The sequence below is a fragment of the Uloborus diversus genome, chromosome 4 (genome assembly GCF_026930045.1).
Source record: "Uloborus diversus isolate 005 chromosome 4, Udiv.v.3.1, whole genome shotgun sequence".
Lineage (NCBI taxonomy): Eukaryota > Metazoa > Arthropoda > Arachnida > Araneae > Uloboridae > Uloborus > Uloborus diversus.
In genome coordinates this window covers 191,571,112-191,594,370 of record NC_072734.1, presented here as the reverse complement: position 1 = coordinate 191,594,370, position 23,259 = coordinate 191,571,112, and the positions used below count along the sequence as shown (strand labels likewise).

The window sequence follows — 23,259 nt, the reverse complement described above, 5'->3', positions numbered from 1 at the left end:
GATGGTGGTGGTGAAAAAGGATTCGACGAGGAAGGCCGCTGACGAGCGGACGATGTCCCCGCCCCCTGATGGTGGATGGGGGTGGGTCGTGGTCTTCGCGTCGTTCATGATACACGTCATTGCAGACGGCGTGACGTACACTTTCGGAATCTTCTACTACGAGTTTCTCAAGTACTACGGCAGCAGCAAGGGCACGACTGCGTGGGTGGCTTCCATTATGGTCGGCACGACGTACTGTATCGGTGAGTATTCTTTTTCTGAACCTTTTTTTTTTCTTTTTGGAGCCAAACAACCAAAAATTTGTTTCTAAAAACGAATCAGAACTGCATGTAGTAATGATATAACGACAAAGGGATTGTTTCCTTCAGTCAGAAGTACTACTTTTAGTCACTGAAATTGACAAAATAAGCAAAAAAAAAAAAAACATAGACCCAGAAAATACTTTCATTTTCCCGACAGTTATTTTTTAATTATTTTTTTTAAAGGTCCGATTTTTCAAACAAGGCCTGGTCTGATGACGTCACAAGTGATGCACTTTGCCGCATCTTTCTGCCGCGATTCCACGTTATGATAATCAAGAAGCGAATTAAATATTGCACTCTACGCTTATTATCAGCCCTATCGTTGCCAATACGCGTGAGTAAAGCTGCGAATTTAATATTTTGCTCTGTGAATGGCATTTCATCATTTGTGATGTCATCGGCAGAAGCTGTAAACAGTGAAAGCGCACCCATTTAAGTAATTTTTTAAAAATAATAAACTTGAACAAATTATTTAAAAAATGGTCAGATCCTATGTTGTTAAGCATGCTCTTTCAGAAAAAAAAATACTTTTAAAATTTTGGAAACGATCCCATTTTTGGTTTGTATTTTCCCTTCCTTTTCTAGGATTTTCCATGCTGTGTTAGAAAAATCATGGCGTTCTGAAACCCCGATTTACGTCCCCCAAATCTACGTTTTTCCCGCATTTAACGTTTTTTCATTATATCCCATCATCGGTTTTGCTGCTATGCATTTCCCGCGTTTTACGTTTTTCCCATTATTTGCGTTTTTTAACCCAGTTCTTTGAGAAACGTAAAATCTGGGTTTCACCGTATATTTAAATCTTATTTGTGTTCTGACCCGAGTAGAACAAAGTAGGGTACCACAGCATTACAAAATATTACATTGGAACAAGTTAAAGAAGGTAAAATGGGAGAACGTTTTTTTTTTTTTTTCTTTTTGTCTAAAAACGAAACATGTTACTTTGATTTAATGATAGAAACACTTTGAAATGTATTAAAAGCACTCAACCAAACGAAATTAACCCAAACGCAAAAGTTTGTTTATTCCTTAAGAAAAATGAAAACGTCATTTCAAAGGGTGTCGGATTTGTTAATAAAATGTCCTGACACATAAAACTTCTTGATGTCCAAGGTCGAATGGATCTATAAATATATTTCACTGTTTATAAATAGTTTGCCAACGCAGCGCTGGCAAATGTTGGGTTTCCCAAACCATGCTCATAGATTTTGAAGAACTAAAAAAGAAAGACGAAAAAAGAAAACATGTCATATTTTTCTGGACTTGAAAATGCTGTTAAATGCTCTGCTCCTGTAAAGAAACTAAACAGACTATGCTACTTCAGCGGCCAGCCATTCGATACATGACCCCTTCATTTAACATTTGCCGTAGCATAGAAAATGCCACGAATTGAGAAATATTTAATTTCCCCAGCAGTTTTTTTTTTTTTGTAAATGATTATTACTCGTGTATATTATAATTTGTAGCATTATTTTTTCAGTTCAATGTATTTTTTAACCCCCCCCCCCCCTTTCTATACGTATGAAGTTTGGGGGAGGGGGGTAGAGCACCCTCTTTCAGTTGAAATAGGAAGCTAAAATTCTTCCAGTGTATTACTATCCCCAAGTCTAAAGTTCTTCAAGTGTATTGCTATCCCCAAGTCTTGGGGGAGAGGGGGTTCCCCCCCTCCCCCAAGAGCAATAGCGCACTCTCCGCCTCCTTTTCTGAAAAAAGAAAAATGCGTCTAAGTCCCTCACCTATTGAATCTAATTTTAGATAGCTTTTAGATGTTCATCATATTCGAAGTTCTATTTTCAAGCTAAAACAATAAGATGTTTTATCTTCATGTTTTTTTAACAAAACTTGTTCAACAATAAAAAGTCAACTATAATTGGGGCAAACATGGCAGTGTTGTAATGCTGCGATTAGAATCTACGTATCCTTCACGATGCTGTCATTTTGGTTTGCCCCCAACTGCAGTATGAGAACCCGGTTTCGGAATCCCGAAAACCGGAACCTTCTTCCATAATTTTTTTTTGTCATCCCCCCCCCCCCCCCCCAGTTTTAAAAGTTCATAATTGTTTGTGTTCGGCTGCAAACACAGTTCAGTTTTTTTAACATTTTTTTCGATAGCAATTGTTATGCGTAAATAAGCGTTTTGGCTGTAATGGGATCGTTTCCGAAATTTTAAAAGTATTTTTTTCTGAAAGAGCATGCTTAAAAACGAATGGTTTTGACCACGTTTTAAATAATTTGACTAAGTTTAATATTCTTAAAATTTACTTTAATCGGTGCGCTTTCATTGTTTACGAAGCGTAAACAATGAAAGCGCACTGCATGCTGATGACATCATAAATGATGAAATGGCATCAGCAGAGCGCAATATTTTATTCGCATTTTTTCTCATGTGTACTGGCAACGATATGGTTGATAGTAGGGATGCATCGATAAGCAAATTAGCAGATTACAGTTTAATCGGCTGCTGACAATCGCCCGATTAATCGACTCTGGTCGATTAATGATCATAATGATTATTTTTAATGCTACCAATTCCTCCGTCACTTTTTTTTCTTTTCTTTTCTTTCTGACTTTAGAAATAGTTAACAGTTTATTTCTGAGAGACGATTTTTCTCCTCTTTCTAATTTTCCAAAAGTAATTTTAAAATTTCATGCAATTTCTTTCAAAAAATTTTTAAATTAAAGTTAATAAAATTACATAATGTGAACTAGATATGAACATTTAAAAGTATTAGGAGTAGCTTCTGGTCAGCAGGCAAATTTAGGAGCATTTGTTAAAATTTATTTTTTAAACACCAGTAGCCATTTCATCCAAGTTTTTAATTCATTAAAAAATATATAAGGTTATCTAAAACCACTATTCTAAAGGGAAAAGTATTGACTAATGAAACATGATGCAACATTGTATATGCGTGCACATTTATTCGAAATGAAAAAAGTTTAATTAATAAAATAATATTACTTCAATCATCAGTTTGTAAAAAGACATTAAAAAGTAAAGTATGTACATATTTTTTAACATCTATATTCAAAAAATATTTTATTTGTTGAATCAAAAATTAATAATTTAAATAATGAGTTGTGTGATGTAATCATATTTATAGTTACGAGGAACAAAATAACTGAAAGCATAATGAAGTTGCGTCACCAAAAGCTGGGGTTTGGGCATCGTCGTGAATTTTAGGAAAAGATCCTGATTATCTTTTCTTTATCTTTACTAATAATAAAGCTGAAAGTCTGTCTGGATCTCTGTGACGCGCATAGCGCCTAGACCGTTCGGCCGATTTTCATGAAATTTGGCACAAAGTTAGTTTGTAGCATGGGGGTGTGCACCTCGCAGCGATTTTTCGAAAATTCGATTTTGTTCTTTTTCTATTCCAATTTTAAGAACAAAATTATCATAAGATGGACGAGTAAATGACCAAGTTATCATAAGGTGGAATCGTAACATGCGCAAGCCAATTGGCGAGAAATTCACAATACATTATTTGTAAATATATAAGCTTACCAAAAGACCTTTTAGTTTTCTACTTGCGGGAAGAGCCGTGCGGGTACAACTAGTAAAAAATAAAACAAAAGATTTAAGGTGGGGAAAGAGATTTAATAAGGCGAGGTTCCAGTGGGGTCGTATACACATTTGTTTATTTCTGTTCCATTTCTGTTCTTTAAAAGATAGATAGAAATAACAGTACAGAAAAGTAGCTGCAAGGCAGGTGATATGATAGGGCGGGGGGTAAACAATTTTAGCATTCCAATTTAAATGTCCTGTAATTCAATTATTCTTTGTAATGTCATGTGAATTTAAGCTGTGAGAATTATTCTTAAATATTTCATTCAGTTTTACGCTCTTTCTAAACTACTATTTGTTTTTACTCTGTACACTTTCATACTGCAGTTCTAAAATAATGTTTGCAGCAAATTACGTTCATTTATTGTTCATAAATGCATTCATTATAATCATAGTTTATTGTTGAAAGTATGTTGAAAATTATTTTGCAAACTATTTTTCCCCGTCGATTAATCGGCAAAATTTGACCGATTATGGCCGATTAATCGGTACATCCCTAGTTGATAGCAAGCGTAGAGTGCAATACTTAATCCGCTTCTTGATTATCATAACGTGGAAACGCGGTAGATAGATGCGCCAAAGAACATCATTTGACTACTAATTTATCAAAGGGGAACATATAGATTTTCCAAAAATGTTCAGGAGGTGAGAAAAACGAATTGGGATGAGAGCAAAATAGTTTTGCCAACTTTTCTGGGTACAGAATTGAGCACGAAAGCACAGCAAATCACGGTCCAGAGTAAGAAATGTTTGTGTGTAAAAAAAGAAAAAAAAAAAATTCTCATATTCCCTTATCGAAGTACATGAACCTGAAAGTAGTAGATTAAAATTCGACGGTTTTGGACATGGGTGTTACTCTGCATCTAAAAGTCTTCGTACAACAGATTCTTTCAGGACATGTCCTCTTTTGTTCAAAATAATGCGTGCAGAGGACAGATGTTCCCTTTTGATCAAAAAGCCACACTTTACTCTTAAATAAAAGAGGATTTTCCACGTTTGGACTTCCAGGGAGTAAGTAATTAGATAAAGGTCATTTGAACGATTTAAAAAATGTCACAAAATGAATTTTTCTAAAAAGTGGATATGTTCCCTATTGATAAATTACTCCTCATTTATGACGTCATATAGACCATGCCTTATTTTCAAAATCGGGCATTTAAAAAAAGTAAAATAAAGTTTTTTCTCGCTTCATGTTGTTATTATTAGTATATAATTATATTCTTTTTTTTTTTTTTTTTTGCTTATTCCATCAATGTCAGTGACTAAAAGCAGTACTTTTGACTGAAGGAAACAACCCCATTGTGCAGAAATCTTTTAACATCCGCTTTCGGTGAACGACACTTCTTTTTTTCTTCTCATAAATATGCAGTACGAAGCCTATTGAACAAAAGTACAAAATTATTTTCAGTAAAAATATGATTTATTTCTTGTATCGATAGGCATAATTATTAAAAGCAACATCCGCGGATTTTCGTCGCTGCAAATTAACAACTATCTTCACTATTTACTAATAATAAAGCTGAAAGTCTGGATCTCTGGATGTTTGTGACGCGCATAGCGGCTAGACCGTTCGGCCGATTTTCATAAAATTTGGCACACAATTAGTTTATATTATGGGGGTGTGCACCTCGAAGCAATTTTTTGAAAATTCGAATTTGTTCTTTTTCTATTCCAATTTTAAGAAAACTTTACCGAGCAAATGATCATAACATGGACGTGCGTAAATTACCATCACGTGGTGGACGAGAAAATTATCATCACGTGGAACATGGGCACGCAAGTGAACATAGCAAACTGGCGAGAAATTCACCGTCCTTTATTTGTGAATACAGGCGAACCAAACAACCTTTTAATTTTCTGCCGGGCAGAACCGTGTTGGTACCACTAGTACTTAATAAAAGAGAACAGCTGACTATTGGGTACTATTTGGCAATTGTTTCATTAATCTTTCCAGGTCCCGTGGCCAGCGGCCTGACGAACAAGTATGGCTGCCGCGCAGTTACGGTCGCAGGCGCAGTCCTGGCTGGCACAGGCCTCGCCATCAGCACCCTGGCCCCCGACGTGCTCTTCCTCTTCTTCTCGACTGGACTCTGTACGGGTGAGTTTACTCTTTCGATCTTTATTTACTTTGGAGTAACTTTGAAACTAACTGTACACCCAAAATTATTTTTGTGCGATTTTGTTTTTTGTGCGAATTTTTTTGGGCGGTTTATGAAAATATTTACTAATAATAAAGCTGAAAGTCTCTCTGTCCGGAGGATGTCTGGATCTCTGTGACGCGCATAGCGCCTAGACCGTTCGGCCGATTTTCATGAAATTTGGCACAAAGTTAGTTTGTAGCATAGAGTGTGCACCTCGAAGCGATTTTTCAAAAATTCGATGTGGTTCTTTTTCTATTCCAATTTTAAGAACAAAATTATAAGATGCACGAGTAAATTACGAAATTATCATAACGTGGAACCGTAACATGGGCACAAGCCAATTGGCGAGATACGAAATTATCATAACGTGGAACCGTAACATGGGTACAAGCCAACTGGCGAGAAGATTCATCATCCATTATTTGTAAATATACAGGCGAACCAAAAGACCTTTTAATTTTTCTATTACGGGCAAAGCCGTGCGGGTACCATTAGTAATTTATAAAACGAGCAGAAAAAAGCTCCAAGTCCCTCTGTCTGGATCTCTGTGACGCGCATAGCGCCTAGACCGTTCAGCCGATTTTAATGAATTTTGGCACAGAAAAATTCGATTTTGTTCTTTTTTTATTCCAATTTTAAGAACATTTCACTGAGCAAATTGTCACAACGTGGAAGAGTAAATTACCAATTTATCATAACGCGGAACCGTTACATGGGCGAGCAAATGAACATAGCAAATTGGCGAGAAATTCATCACCCATTATTTGTAAATATACAGGCGAACCAAATGACCTTTCAATTTTCTTCTACGGGTTAAGCCGTGCGGGTACCACTAGCACTAAATAATCATACATGATTCAGTTGATTGTAATAAAACCGATCAAATTACTTCGCCCAGGGACTTTTGGTAGAAGCATTCAGTGTCCCTTTCAGGGCTTCAGAAAACGGGACAGTTTAGAATGTGCGGAGACAATGGGGCAGGATACCTGAAAAGGGGACTGTCCCGTTCGTAAAACGGGAAGTATGGTCTCCATAAAGGGCTACAGGGGCAGTTCACGTTACGGCTGTCCGTCCCGTTCATCCCGAAGTTTTCCACCCGAAACAGGTTTTCTTTGCTGGTTGCCATGACGGCAAGCCATCTTGGACGGGACCGGTTTCGATCAGAAGAACCTTGATATCTGACGGCCGTCAAAAGTAGGACAGGATTTCATTGTTTTCGGCCAAGCAGCGCGCTCTTCTCTCGTGTCGGTGAATTCAGCCAAGTGATTGATGTACGGCCGCCGTATGTGAATGCTACTCTGTTTTCGTCGGCAGTCTGTACGTCAAAAAACGGGATGGACGGGACAGACGGCCGATGAGTGAACAGCCCTCGTCCATCCCGTTTTCTGACGTGGCGGACTACTGACGAAAACAGAGCAGCATTCACATACTGTCGCCGAACAGCAATCACGTGGTTGAATTCACCCACTAGAGAGAAGAGCCCGCTGCTTGGCGGAAACCAATGAAATGCTTTCCTACTTTTGACGGCCGTCAGATATCAAGGTTCTTTTGATCGAAACCGGTCCCGTCCAAGATGGCTTGCTGTCATGGCAACCAGCAAAGAAAACCTGTTTCGGGTGGAAAAAAACGGGATGGACGGGACGGATGGTCGTAGTGTGAACTACCCCTGACTTATCTGTTGACTTTTCATTCGACAGGTGCGGGCCTGGGCCTCATGTACCTACCATCCATCGTCAGCGTGACGTGCTACTTCGAGAAGCAGCGCGCCTTCGCAACTGGGGTCGCCGTCTGCGGCTCGGGGATCGGTACCTTCGCCCTTGCGCCCCTCACGGAATACCTGGTCGAGGCCTACGGATGGAAAGGTGCCATGCTGCTCATCGCGGGACTCGTTCTCAACTGCGCCGTCTTCGGGGCCCTCTTCAGGCCCCTCGAGCCCCCCAAGCTCAGCGCCTGCAGCGCCCCCCTGCTGGTCCCCGAGGGCGACCGAAGCCCCTTCCAAGCCGACCGGAAGACGATTCTGGAAGAGACGCCATTTGCGGAAGATCTGGCGACGCCCAAGCTGACGAACGGATTCGTCAGTCTCTCGAAACCCGACCTATCGACGACGACGAACGGCTACAGCACGCACCCGTCCACCCCGTGCGAGAGCAAGGCCAACGGTTTTGCTAAACTCAGATCAAATTTCGAGAAAAAAGAAGATGCTTCTTGCAGGTACAGTTATTTTTGTTCTGTCTTATCATTCGGTTTATTAAATTTATCAAATTGAAGGATGTTGATGGCTACATTTTTGCCCTGAAGGCAGTACAAGAGTTCATTGTCTTAATCTATACAAATCTCACCTGGAAATTAGGAATAATTACTAACTCAGTACACTGAGAAAAATGGTTTTCAAAAAAGATCACATTCATGATTTCAAATATTCTTGAAGCTTTTTATTTCAAATGTGAGTGTCCATGTTTTCAAATAGTGCAAGGGCGCCCATATGCAAAATTTTAAGTGGAGGGGGGAGGGGGGGCTCAGATATCTTCCCCATAGAAAGCGATTTCAGTACAGATTAGAGGTATTAAAATTTGACATTTTTAACAACTTATTCATTAATTGCTGGAGAAGAAATGTTTTTACATTTTTGCACAGAAAAAAGTACTAAAAGCAAGGAAGTTCACATTTCAAAAGGGGGGGGGGGGAGCTTGATCCCCCACTTGCCCCCTCCCATATAAGAGCCCTTGAAATAGTGTACTGAATTATTTCATACTCGAAAATGATCACACAATACTCAGTTTTGAAATTATTACATATTCAAAAATGAGCACAAATACCTCAAAAATGAGCACACATGTTGATTTGAGTATTTGAATGTTTCAAAATTTGAATACCAGGTAGTCGGATCCATTTTGACTCGCGATCAGTTCAAATTTGGGTACTTTTTCGTCATTTTTGAAATTGTTGTTTTTAGAGTGTCGAGTTAGAGGGAATAATTACAAAGTCAGTAGAGTTGTAGGCATTTCGAAAAGCTTACCGGAAGAGACAATTATGACATGAGTAAGGGGTTAGATAGCATCACATTTTTCCCCAGAAAAAAAGGCGAGTTTTGAGCCTCTAAGCGCCATTTGTGGGAAATTTTGAAATAATTCTAATATGAAAAAAAAAAGCAAATTTTATGCTATTTGAAATTACCGGCAGGAAATCTGACTCTAATTATCGAAACTTCAAATCGCGGCAAATGTTTGACTGGACCCCTTTTGTTTAGACAGCGACAGAAATATACAGTTTATTGCATTATGCTTACACAATGGCAAATTTTCAGACAGATAAACTTTCAAAATTAGTTACAATGTTCCTCAACAGATGGCGTTGCAGGTATTTGGAGGAGGATGCAGATGTGTGTCTGAAAATTTTACTGTTTTTACAAGCATATTTTAAATAAACTGTATTTCTGTCGCTGCCAATTTAATTTTTATTGATTTTTCAAGTATACTGGTCATTTTGGCGATCTTACAGATTGTGTTTTCTTTTATACATTTTAAAATACCTACTGCGCTATTTGTTGAGGAACATTGTAACTAATTTTGAAAGAAAGAGGGGACTTGAGTCTGACCTTAAACACTTTTTTAAAGGCTTTTCTTTTTTCCAGAAACAGCCTGTTCCTTCCGTCTGAGTTCTTTTATACCTTTGAAAATACCTACAGCGCCATCTGTTGAGAAACAATGTAACTAATTTTGAAAGAATGAGGGGACTTAAGTCGCACTTTAAACACTTTTTTAACGGCTTTTCCTTTTTCCAGGAATAGCCTGTTGCCTCCGTCTGAGTTCTTTTATACCTTTTAAAATACCTACAGCGCCATCTGTTGAGGAACATTGTAACTAATTTTGGAAGAATGAGGGGACTTAAGTCGGACCTTAGACACTATTTTAATTAGGACTTTTCCTTTTTCCAGGAACAGCCTGTTGCTTCCGTCTGAGTTCCTGAGGAGGAAGGTGGAGGGCGGGCCCCTCTCGAGCTTTGTGTGCTCGTCCGCATCCCTGGCACAGACCAACAAGGAGCTCTCCCAGCTGTCTTCTTTGTCGCAGTCGCACGCGGGGGGCGGCCTCATGTGCCGCAAGGACATCTTCTACAGCGGGAGCCTCGTCAGCCTCGCCAAGTACCGCTCGAACCCGAACCTCCCCTACCACTCGGGGGGAGTGGACTCTCCCGAGAAGAGGCGGGAAAAGGAGGGATGCTGCCCCGCACAGAGTAAGGATTTTGTGTTTTAATGGGCAGGCCTCCCCCCCCCCTTTTTCTCAACTCTTTCCCTTTTTTTATTTTTTAGCTCTTTTTTTCATTTTAATAGCTTTTCCAAATACTTTCCATTTATTGTTTTATTTTTATAGTTCTTTTTACTTTCTTCTATATCTAATATATAGAAGAAAGTATTGGATTCGTGCAAATTTTCGAATTTCGAATGATTCGAACGTTTTGAGGTGTGCTGAGTCCATTTCGACCATTTTTGGAAAATGTCTGTCTGTCTGTGTGTGTGTGTGTGTATGTGTGTGTGTGTGTATGTATGTGTGTCACGTCTGTGTGTGACCAGTTTTTTGTGGCCGCTCTACAACAAAAACTACCGCATGAAATCGAACGAAATTTGGTACACATATGTGCCCCTATGTGAACTTGTGCCCATTAGTTTTTGGCGCGAATTCCTCCAAGGGGGGTGGAGCAATGGGACGTTTTTCGAGTTACGCGTGCTTGCTATTACTCAGGAAGTAACTGGCGGAATCAAACAAAATTTGGTCCATATGTTGGTATTAACAGGAACAGGTGCTGATTCAATTTTAGTGTCAATAACGCAAACGGGGGTTGAGCTATGGAACGTTTTTTGTCGTCAATTGTGACTGCTGTATCTCAAGAAATAATGAACGGAATGAAAGAAAAATTTATCGGCAAGTAGCCCTTAGTGGGTATAAGAACTGATTTTATTTTTGTGTCAACAGCTAAAAAGGGGGTAGCGCAATCACCCGTTCTTTTTTTCCATTTTGAGTGTCCTATCTCAAGAAGTAATGCTACGTTCTGGTTGAAATTTGGAATATATGTGAATCCATGTGTAAACAGGCTTTAGTTCAATTTTGACGCCGATCGCTCCAAGAGGTGTTGATTTTTTTTTTTTTTTTTTTTTTTTGCGAATAAAAATATTTTTATTAATGCAACAATAAGAAAGATAAATCGTAATAGATTGTCGTCTGCGTATTTCTCGTGATTTTAATTGTATGGAAATGATAGGAAATATTATCTCAATGATTTAAAATTTTTAACTGTTGCCATCTTATGTTTGTTAACAAATAAAATATTTGTAATTCATTCAAGCAAGGCTTTTAAAAAAACTTTCAATTTTCGCTCTTTGCTTTGCTTTTGCAATAATTCAGACATTGGGATAGTCGTCAAGTTTTTGCATGTGTAATTTTGTTTTTGTTGGGAATATTGCTTCCTCGTCAAGCATGGGGAGGGATCAGAAAAAAAAAAAGAAAAATATAGAAGAAAGTTTCGTGATGGCCACAACATACTAGTTTTATTTTATTTACTCTTTTTTTCAATTATTTTTATTCATTTATTTATTTTTAATTACTATTATTACTATTTTATTGGAAAAATTCTGTGCTACGCCAATGACATACACACAAACTAGATAAATAAATGAAATAGAGTAGAAAAAGAATAAAATTAAAAAAAAAATTAGAAATAAATGAATAACTAATTTTAAATAAACAAATTTAAATAAATAAATTTAAAAAATCCCCCCCCCCCCCATTTTGATGGCGCAACTTGCGCCACAATCCCTTTTCCCCTGCTAATGTGGCTGCATTAGAGGCACTACTATTTGCAGACCTAGCACTATCCCCTCGATATAGCACCCATTCTTTCATGTAGCATCACTATCGGCGGATGCCATTGCTACGAGAATTAACACCCAGTTTCCCAAACCAGATGGAGGCACCTGAACTCTCTTCGATGCGAAACTGCACTAGGAATGTGAAATTTTGTCAAGAGCACTCCAAACCACGAGTACTCGAGGAATCTTTTTTACATGCCGCTTAATCACACGTCGATTTTTCTGCGTCTTGAAAATCTGTCAGGCTCAGACCATTGAACTTTTCAGAAGGCGTAACTTTGGGGTGAAACTTTGAACTGAACTTTGTGTGTAAGATACTAGCGTCTAACCACTACACCACTCTGTATAGAACACAGAGTAGTAGAACACACACTCTTAAGCCATTTTGTGGCCCCGTTGCACCAGTGCCACCAACTACGTTTCCGTGAACTAAGTGATAAGAAGTCGCATTAGAAATTTAACTCATGTGCACTCTTACGACAATGGTTTCTTTGTTTGTACTCTATTTATTTAGAATTGGCGTGTCAAGGCCAAATAACTTGTCCATGCTCCACCCTTTTCCTCTTCTGGCAGTCATTTACTGAACTAAGAACTTTTTCCGATCATGCAACTACACAGCATTTGCAGAAGCAACGCTTCTAGTTCCGTGGTCAAGCTTTAATTACAGGGTTAATTAAAAACAAAAACTTTTGGAAATTTATCTGTTTGAAAAAAGAAGAAAAAAAAATTACTTTTCGGTCACCCTAACCTAATACGAGGGCAAATCAAAAAGTCTTTGTCCCTATTTTTTAAAAGCAAACATATGCATTCGCAGCAGTGACAGTTCCTTGAACCATAAACCAGCCGTATCTGCCTTTCGCTCGGAAGAGCGGAGCTCTGCTATCAGTAATTTAAGATGACGGTTGTTCTTCAGACGTCCACAGCTTATGAGCTGCGAAGTGTTATTCGTTTTGTATGGAGCAACGGACAAAAGCACATAGCAATTCACAGATAAATGCACCTGTAGTCCAGACCTTGCCCCTAGTGATTTTCACGTTTTTGCTCCACTGAAGAAGTTTCTGGCAGGACAGAGATTCGCATGTGACGAAGAATCCAAGAACGAGAGCCGACGGTGGTTCCACGGGCAGCCAGAAGAATTCTACCACAGGGGAATCTCTAATTTAGTGCTGCGATGGGACAAATGTCTGAACCGATGTGATGACTATGTGGAGAAATAGTGTAAGTGACATAGTTTACTACGTATATTTGTAAATACCTGTATGTATCTTTTTTTAGTAAATAAAAAATAGGAGCAAAGACTTTTTGATTTGCCCTCGTATATCATTAGAGAGCGGATTTTCTGCATCAGGAAGAATTTGTTTCAACTTTCTAACTTAATAATGACGGGAATTATTCTAACAGCTGATTGAAACTAACACTAAGATGTTCCGCAGAATCCTTATGCTGCCCGGAGGAGATCCTCTCCGCCCTGCGCGAGATGACGGACTTCTCCCTGCTCCGGGACCCCGTGTTCCTCCTCTTCGCAGTCTCCAACTTCCTGACTTCGATCGGGTTCAACGTGCCCTACGTCTACACCAAGGACCGGGCGGCCGAGCTGGGCATCGGCGGGGAGCAGGCCAGCCTGCTGCTGTCCGTGATCGGAGTCTCGAACACCGTGGGGCGCGTCACGCTGGGCTTCCTCTCGGACCGCGCATGCGTCAACAGGCTGTGGATCTACAACGTCAGCCTCATCCTCTGCGGATTGGCCACGGTGCTCAGCTGCTACGCCGACGACTACACGCTCATGGCCATGTACTGCGCCACCTTCGGAGCCACGGCCGGTGAGCGTCCACTCGCTTTTTTTCCCCCTTCGGAACTTCAATTTCTAAAAACTTTCGAACTGAACCTCATAGCTAACCCTTCCGGGAATAAGCGCTGTGGCGCATACAAGAAAAAAAGTTTTAAAAAAATTGCCGGTGCGACGCATATAACGGGTGCGGCGGATAGTTTTTTTTTCAAGTTAAAAGTTGAAAATGCTGCTAACAGATGGCACCACATCGTTTGCTTTAATTTTGCGAAATCCTTCGCCCTTGGGCGACAAGTAAAGCAAAGCCGGGGAGGGAAGGTGAGTCAGCGATAGCACGTTTTTCACTGAGGAGAGAAACGCTGATACACGTGGGCAAGCAAACCCTATCGCGTCGGAGCGAAGGGGTCAAGGAGAGGAGGCAGCAAAAGTAAGAGAGCAGGCCCTTCATCCGATCCAGGGCTTTAGTAAGAGTGAGGGATGGATGTCCAGTTTGTAAAGGGAATTTACCACCTCCCTTACAAAAATGGGTTGCTTGGTCAAGCAAGCCAATGGGAAACTTGTCTCCTAGCTCTAATTTTATTATTGACTCACATCGTCGTGTTGCATCTTTTGCTGTCGTTCGTGCGTTCTTGGCTTATCTTTTTTTTACGGAATTTTTTCAGAGTTGCTTTTGAAATGGCTTTTAAGCAATTGAAAAGTTAATACTGCAGTCTTTAAGTTTAAGGTAATAAAGGCAGAAGCAATCGGAAATCGTTTTGTTGCCATAGAGCTTGGCATCGACGAGAGATGCGTTTGCCGTTGGAAATGGGATAAATTAACCATCGAAAGTGATGGCAAATCGAGGGATGCCGAAGGCAAAAAGTATAAAATGGGGATTTTTCAAAATATTTCATTATTATTAATTAAAACTACTAACAAGAAATAAAAAAAATATTTTTCATTAACATTTAATCCAGCTTTCTTTACTACTGATTGTGCTTTTAAGTTGTTTAATGCTGGGTGTGCGCTTATGGAAGGTGCGGCACTTACACCGGGTGCGGCGCATACATTAAAAAACTTTTTTTCTTTGAGAATATATTACAGTGCGACGCTTATTCCTGAAAATACGGTAGTCAAGGTCCTACAGTTGTGTTTCTTTCGAAAAAGATCCAAATAGAGCCTTTGAACCTAGCCCTAAGATCGTCTAAAATTCAGATTTTGAAACTTCAATTTCGGAAAAAATCCCATAGAAAGTTCCGGTCTCTATCTCCAAGAGATAAGCTACGAATTGTGTTTTCAAGACTTTTCGATTCCGGGGAAGAGCTCCCTTTCTTCTAACACCACCGAACATTAGGTAATAGAGTTTTTAAATCTTTGATAACGAAAAAATATGCAAAGAAAGTTTCTATTTTTCGGCTCAATGAGGGGGCGATCGACCCTCCCTTGTATCCGCAATTGCCTACCAGTCTTTCATGTGCCACCATTAAGGAGCTTATGTCAATGGCACAGATAGTTTTAACTCAGTTTCCCACCAGATGGAGGCACCTGGGCTCTCTTTGATGCCAAACTGCACTGAAGATTTAATTTTGCCGAGGACATTTAGAGAAAAAAAACCGAAGGATATTTTAGATGCTCCCTAACCATGGGCTTGACAATGCTCGAAATGGACCCTACTCAGGATTTGGCAACGGTCCCTTCAGCTGTCGGTCTGCGTGTATTTTGACTTCTCTAGTGTTAGTAGCGCTAAAAAAAAAAAAAACTCTTTTTATTTAATGACTAGTGGTACCCGCATGGCTTTGCCCGTAATAGAAAAATTAAAAGGTCATTTGGTTCGCCTGTATATTTACAAATGATGGATGATGAATTTCTCGCCAATTTGCTATGCTTGCCCATGTTACGGTTCCACATTATGATAATTTGGTAATTTAGTCGCCCACGTTGTGATAATTTGCTTGGTGAAAAGTTCGGAAAAGTAAAATCGGAATAGAAAAAGAACGATCGAATTTTCGTAAAATCACTTCGAGGTGCACACCCCCATGCTATAAACTAATTCTGTACTAAATTTCATGAAAATAGGCCGAACGGTCTAGGCGCGTCACAGAGATCCTGACAGAGAGACTTTCAGCTTTATTATTAGTAAAGATTTCTGGACTTGATACACATCACGAACATGCTTAGGGCTAGTGCAGACTTACGACTGCGGCAATGATGAATGCCGAGAAAAGGGAAAAGTAAAAAGAGAATTTTAGTTTTCACCATGTTTTTGATGAGGAACCATAGAGGCTTAAAACCATGAAAATACGATTTATAAAGAGAGTATTTCGTATTAAATACATCGTTCATCGTTCTTTTTCAACGTTTCTTAGTTAAAAATATCAAAAAGATCTCTTTTTTAAACAGAAAGAAGAGTTTATAAGCCGCATGAAAGCAGGTGTTATTGCTAGCCGTAGTACCGGATTTTCGTCTGCTACAGTACCCACAATGCAATGCACTGACGACGTTTTATACCCGCAGTGATGTCAGGTGAATAGAGTCCATCTTTTCTTTTTTCGTTAGGCACCTTTGCCTATTGCAGACCTAGTGCAATCTCCTGATATGGCCTACTAATAGTCTTTTATGTGCCACCATTAAGGAGCGAATGTCGATGGAACAGATAGTTTTGACACTCAGTTTCCCACTAGATGGAGACACCTGGGCTCTCATCGATGTGAAACTGCACTAGACATTTAATTTTGCCGAGAGTATTCAGAGAAAATCCCGATGGATGTTTTACTCGCCGTATAGTCATTGTTACCCTTTATTAATTTCTGTTGCTTATTTAAAACCGTATGCTAATGCATTCAGTAATTAAATGAGCTTATTATAAGTTTTCTTTTTTACTTACGGCATTATGACGATTAATTTTCAAATTTACATGCCCAATAAACCAGCAAACTATAACAAAAATAAATTTCATTTTATTAAAATCTTTGGTATGCCTGGTCAGAATAAAGAACAAACGGGAAATGCGGAGCAAAATAACTTCTTTGCGGAGCTGCGCAATTTCGCTATTTTTGAGGGGCAAAAAACTCCACAAATTGAGGAGCAGTAAGCAGTTGGCAAACCTGTAAGAATATTCAAATTTTCCGAACGATTATTTGATAACCTTTTCAGCATTCTAGCTAAAATTAAGGCTTCTTTCATTATACTTATATTTAATATTACATTTTAAATGTCTATCAATTTTAATGTAGTTATTTTGCATTAGCTGTTTTATTCATTTTTCTTCTGTTAGCTACTTTTACAGTTACATGATTCAGAAGTAAATTATATACATTAGTCGATGCACAGTCATAAGACATCCTTTTTCTGAGAATGTTTAACATTTAACTAGGCACTTTTAATATGAATTGAAATTGTTGCATTACATAATTATTTTATAAATATAAAATACAAGTAAAAAAAAAGAATATTGTATTACTTTTGTTATATTAATGATGTATTAATAAATCATAAAAATATAGTGCATAACGTTTTGGCTATTTTTAATAATAAATGAATAATTTTACTATGATTAATATACTTTTTTACATTGAAAATACCATAGTTGAAAAAATAAATATCAAAAAATCGTGATATTTTCAAAATAAATATTGGATATATATCGTGATATGTATCGGCGAACCCTGTGTGTCAATTCATCTACCTCTGAAGAAGGGACACCTCTATTTAATACAAATACAAATGTGACGACCAGCAACAGGCTCTGGGCCCAGCTAGGCTGGTCCTAGTCAATTAATTAGTCCCCAATGAAGATCAAAGGCCCTCTTAAAGCTATCCACTCGCTTGCTCATTACCGCCTCTTCCGGTAAGCTATTCCAAGTGCCCACGACCCTGCTAAAGTAGTAGTTTTTCCTGATTTCCAAGTTAGCCTGAGATTTAAATAGCTTAAAACAATGACCCCTCGTCCTGCTTTCCCCGCAAAAATTTAATCCATTTACATCTTTCATTTTGATAAATTTAAATAACTGAATCATGTCCCCTCTGACTCTCCTTTGCTCCAGGCTATACATGTTAAGCCTATTAAGTCTGGTATCATAATCCAAATCTGAGAGTCCCCTTACTAATTTAGTTACCCTTCTTTGAACCCTTTCCAATACAAAAATATCTTTCTTCAGATAAGGCGACCAAAACTGAACAGCATACTCCAAATGAGGTCTTACTAAACTCCTATATAAAGGCAGAAGAACTTTCATAGATTTGTTTGAAAGCTAAGTTTTTTGAAAAATTTGTTTGAAAGCGAAGTTTTTTAAGGGACAAGTTGTTCCGTTCTTTTATTGAGAGCTTCTATCATATTTCTCTGCTTCCAGGAGCATACGTCAGCCTGACATCTGTGATCCTGGTGGATCTCCTGGGGCTGGACAAGTTGACCAATGCGTTTGGAATCCTGCTGGTCTTCGAAGGCATCTCTTGCCTACTGGGCCCACCCATCACAGGTCAGAATTGTTGTTGCAACTAACAAGCATCAGCCTGCTTTGTATATACCATAGACTAATACTAAGAGTAGACCGAGCTTTCCCAGACTTGCTGATGATAGAATTGGTTCACGGATACATCATGTGACTGGTGGGAGGCTTGGCGAAAACTTTGGCAGCATGGTTGCTGGATGTCAATATTATCTATAGTTTGGCACTCGACATGTATTTTAAGACATGTATTTCATTATAATTTTTGCAGAGATTGAACTGTTTTTCTTTTAGTTATGCATTATTTTGACATTAGTAATTAGTTTTTGATCAGTTTTCAGTAACTTTTATTTGATTTGGAACTGCTATGTCAGAGTTCGCGTGAACGTAATGGCGTAAACGTTTTGCGTTAACGCAAAAATGTACTAATCGGATTTAACTTAAATTGAAATTGTAGGTAAAAATCTTACCGTTTTCCTGATTCTTTTTGGGCGCTTGCATCTGTAATTGCTTACAGAGTTATTAAAATTGATTAAAGAAAATGCACAATACTATTGAAACGAAAAACTCACTATATTAACAAAATATTTACAACTTAGAATAAGAAATTTACAAATCGGACTCCATAAAAGATCATTCTTCCTTGTTCCATCAATTCTATTTATTTTATTTCTCGCGGGCATTGATCGTCTGCTACGATCATCAACGCCCACTGTTGCTAGGATATCCACCAGTCACATGGTTTGGTTTATGAGCAGCAAACGGGTTGCCATAGCTCGGTCTATTCTTATTATTAGTCTATGGTATATACGTTACTAGTGGTACCCGCACAGCTTTGCCCGTAGTAGAAAATTAAAAGGTCATTTGGTTCTCCTGTACATTTACAAATGATGGATGATAAATTTCTTGCCAGTTGGCTATGTTCATTTGCTCTCCCATTCCACGTCAGGATTATTTCGTAATTTACTCGTCCATCATATGATAATTTTGCTCCAGAAAATATTCTTAAAATTGGAATATAAAAAGAACAAAATCGAATTTTCATGCACATCCCCAAGCTACAAACTAACTTTGCCAAATTTCATGAAAATTGGCCGAACGGTCTAGGCACTATGCGCATCACAGACATCCAGACAGAGAGACTTTCAGCTTGATTATTAGTAAAGATTAACACAGGCGCCCATATAGGAGGGTAAGTGAAGCAGTGGGGCCTCAAGCCCCCCCCCCTCCCTAGAAATTAGAACTTCCTTGCTTTTAGTACTTTTTTCTTTGCAAAAATGTAAAACTTTAAAAACTGTAATCTGTACTGAAATCGGTTTCTATGGGGAAAATATCCCCCCCCCCTTAAAATTTTGCATATGGGTGCCCATAGTTATTAATAAGAAATTGTATCTCATGAAAGTATAGTATTATTAAATGTACAGGGGGTGTATGTATTGGTGGTGTATGAGTGGTTTTAGGTTATGCTCGCTATGTGTTTTGTGTTTTTATGCAAAATACAAACTTTCAATTGCTTTTTCTCAATGATCGGTTTCTTTTTTTTTTCTTTTTTCGTGTCATTAGAATGCCCAAGGATTTTTTTTTTTTCTATTAAAGATACAGCTTTAAAGTAATACTTTTTGCAGTCAGGATAATATATTTAACAAAACTGTGCATTGGATAAGCATCTTATAAATTACTCAAAATTTTAGAGCATGTTATACCTTTAAAAATAATTTTTTTTAATAAAAAATAGAATTTTTACAGAATAAATATGTAATATTTTCTAATAAATATGTAAACAAATGAATGCAGATTTTTAGAGATGATTATTGTGATCGTTTAACAAAACACGTTTTTTAAATAAGTGCAAAAACAAAACAGCCTTAGAAAAATTTTAATATTTTTAAATCCCTAAATATTTTGAATAAAAAGAAAGATCAAGGATGCCCATATAGGGGGGGCTCGAGCCCCCCCCCCCTTTGAAATTAGAACTTCCTTGCTTTTGGTACTTATTTCTTTGCAAAAATGTAAAAACACTTATTCTCCAGCCATTAATGAATAAGTTAATAAAAATGAAATATTTTAATGACACTAACCTGTCCTGAAATCTGTTTTCAAGGAGAAAATATCCTCCTAACCCATGGGTAAAATATTTGAGCCCCCCCCCCCCCTTACATTTTTGCATATGGGCGCCCTTGAGAAAGATGGCAATATTTTAAAACTTTGAAAATAAATGATTGATTACGAAATAAGTATGCATGTTATGGCTTCAAAGAACAACAAAATGAACTCATACTTAAAATAAAATAATAGTTTAAAAAACTAAAAAAACACGCTTTCGTAGCAAAATGAACTAAAAAGTGAAAAATAATCTTTGGATGATAGTAGTTGACCAATCACTTAATTTCAATGTAATACAAAAAAGCTTGGGGTGCTGTCTATTTACATTTTTGCTTGGACATTAAATGGAAGAAATTCAAGACAACTGATAAGAAGCCCCCCACGCTTTTTTGTATTACATTAAAATTAAGCGATTGGTCAACTACTATCATCCAAAGATTATTTTTCACTTTTTAGTTTATTTTGCTACGAAAGCGTGTTTTTTTAGTTTTTTAAACTATTATTTTATTTTTCTGTTTTTTAGTCTTATGTTGGAGAATTATCAGGCAAAGGTTTTTTTTTGCGCGGTATATGAAAATTTGAATCAGATTGGGACTTAATTGACGAAATTATTTATGAAACGAGTGCGAGGTAATATCTCAAAGTTAAGACAAGGGCACCCCGATGGGAAGCTACTGTGAGTCATCGATGTATGTTTGCGGAAATCATATTTATATTACTTTAGAAATTTGAGATGCATTTGAAAAAAAGTTTTGTTCAACAATGGTCTGATCAGCAATGAATTTCCAATTGGAGGCTCACCTAAATTTTGGCATGAAATTAGTTAAAAACAATTATATTTCATGTTCTAATTACCTTGGAACATTGGAACAAATTTTGTCTGATGCAGAAAAATTAAAGGTTTTTGTAGATATTTTTAAATAACTTTTGCGAGCATTTTTTTAATGTTTTTTTTTTTTAAATTTTCCTTTTTTACATTGTTGGATTTATGCCAAAATATTGATAAAAATTGGAGGAAACTAACAGTTTAAAGAATTAATTAATTAATTTGATTATAGAATATTGCATTGTCATCGGGTCTGAGGTCGCGTGCCAAATTTCAAAAGAATCCGATCGCAGGAAGTGGGCGAAATTTGAGCTGCAAGATTCCGTTACTAGATACATACATACATACATACATACAGGTGAAGCTAATAAAAGCGTGTTAAAAATTGTTGCGAAGGTACTGTGTTACTGTTGCGTTACTGTGTAACTGTGCGTTACTGTGTACTGTGTTGCGTTACTGTGTGTGTGTGCGTTGTGTTACTGTGTAATTGTTGCGAAGGTTATGTGTTTTGTGCTCTTATGCAAAGTAAAAACTTTAAATTGCTTTTTCTCAATGCTAGTTTTTTTTTTGTGTTTTCACTGTGACCCCTTAAGTAGCGACATGTCCACCGTCTTGGGGCTAAAAGCCGCTTTCTTTGAATGTTTACTACGATGAAGAATAGCGTGTTTTGCTTTTTGATTGTGGTACTTTTTGATCGTGGATTAACTAGTAATTAAAAAGAAGCACCAACCAAGACGCAAAAGACGCTACTTCATTATAGCAGCCATTGGAAGAAAGTGACGTTTAGCCACAAGATGGCAGATGTGCCGCTACTTAAGCTACGATTGAGGGCTTTAACATAGTCTTCGTTCACAACCAGTTTGTTTCAAAAATTACCAGTTATTGTGAATAATTATCACAGTTTGCTTCCATCCAGCCCATGTTTCTTCCTACCCCAACTCACTCCTCTCAAATCATGGCCCCACTTGATTCTTATAGGCTGTGGCAATTGCTGAAACCCATGGCAACAAAGAGGGCACAAAAGGGCACCTCTTTTTCCATTCCTTTGCCATTGATTGGTGGATGTAGAAGTTCCGCTCAGCACCTCTTGCGGTCCAAATGGGCGACATCCAAACAAAGTTGGACTGTTCAGTTTTGGTCGCCTTATCTGAAGAAAGATATTTTCGTATTGGAAAGGGTTCAAAGAAGGGTAACTAAATTGGTAAGGGGACTCTCAGACTTAGATTATGATACCAGACTTAATAGGCTTAACATGTATAGCCTGGAGCAAAGGAGAGTCAGAGGGGACATGATTCAGTTATTTAAATTTATCAAAATGAAAGATGTAAATGGATTAAATTTTTGTGGGGAAAGCAGGACGAGGGGTCATTGTTTTAAGCTATTTAAATCTCAGGCTAACATGGAAATCAGGAAAAACTACTACTTTAGCAGGGTCGTGGGCACTCGGAATAGCTTACCGGAAGAGGCGGTAATGAGCAAGGGAGTGGATAGCTTTAAGAGGGCCATTGATCTTCATTGGGGACTAATTAATTGACTAGGACCAGCCTAGCTGGGCCCAGAGCCTGTTGCTGGTCCTCACATTTGTATTTGTATTTGTATAAAAATAAACAAACTTTGAAAGATTGATATTCATTAGTGGATGCATGTGCTGAATTGAAACATTGACAATGACTTGTGGATGCATGAGCTGCATCGGTTAAACACAGAAAAGTCGAAAATTGTTAAGGCCTAGCGCCATCTAGTGGGGCCATGCTCAAATGAACAATAATAAAAACGTGCTTGTGATAAAAATGGCTCTGCCTTTTTTGCAGGTTGGTTATACGATGGTCTGGGCTCCTACGATCCAGGCTTCTACATGTCCGGCTGCATGATCGCGGCTTCTGGCCTCATTCTCTTCCTGGTGCCTTGCTTATCCAGAAAGTTGGCTCCTGAGGAACAGCTGCAACCGGCGATCAAGCTGATAGCAGAATCGGCCGCTTGAGGGCGCCACCATCGCACTTGCGGGGGACGCCGTTGCTGTTTGACTACCGATGATTGTCAATGAGAAGCAAAACTGAACTTTCGCTTTGCGGTGCTTTCGTTTCGCACTCGGTTCAACATGAAAATATATTCACTGCCAAAAGTTAAGCACAGGGAGAGAAATGTTAATATTCGAAAGATCCAATCTGAATTTGAGAGCAGGGGTGCCTCCACGACATAAGGGCCCTGGAAAGGGCCTGTTTCTCCAACATCCCCGTAATACATAATGTCTA

At 38.3% G+C, this 23,259-nt stretch overlaps 1 protein-coding gene across 1 annotated transcript; it reads left to right on the top strand.

The window, feature by feature from the left end:
• Window position 1: 1 nt before the first annotated feature.
• LOC129221069 (monocarboxylate transporter 12-like) lies at window positions 2-22,988 on the top strand. Its single transcript, XM_054855507.1, has 7 exons — window positions 2-242; window positions 5,822-5,965; window positions 7,706-8,219; window positions 9,943-10,238; window positions 13,302-13,688; window positions 17,983-18,108; window positions 22,819-22,988. Exons 1-7 carry the CDS (start codon window positions 2-4, stop codon window positions 22,986-22,988), a joined length of 1,878 nt encoding a protein of 625 aa, XP_054711482.1.
• Window positions 22,989-23,259: the final 271 nt, after the last annotated feature.

Excerpts from the sequence above, each read along its gene's own strand:
- LOC129221069 (XM_054855507.1), top strand. The coding sequence starts at position 2 with ATGGTGGTGGTGAAAAAGGATTCGACGAGGAAGGCCGCTGACGAGCGG. Across the intron at positions 8,220-9,942 it reads AAAGAAGATGCTTCTTGCAG|GAACAGCCTGTTGCTTCCGT; the intron begins GTACAGTTATTT and ends TCCTTTTTCCAG. Across the intron at positions 13,689-17,982 it reads CACCTTCGGAGCCACGGCCG|GAGCATACGTCAGCCTGACA; the intron begins GTGAGCGTCCAC and ends CTCTGCTTCCAG.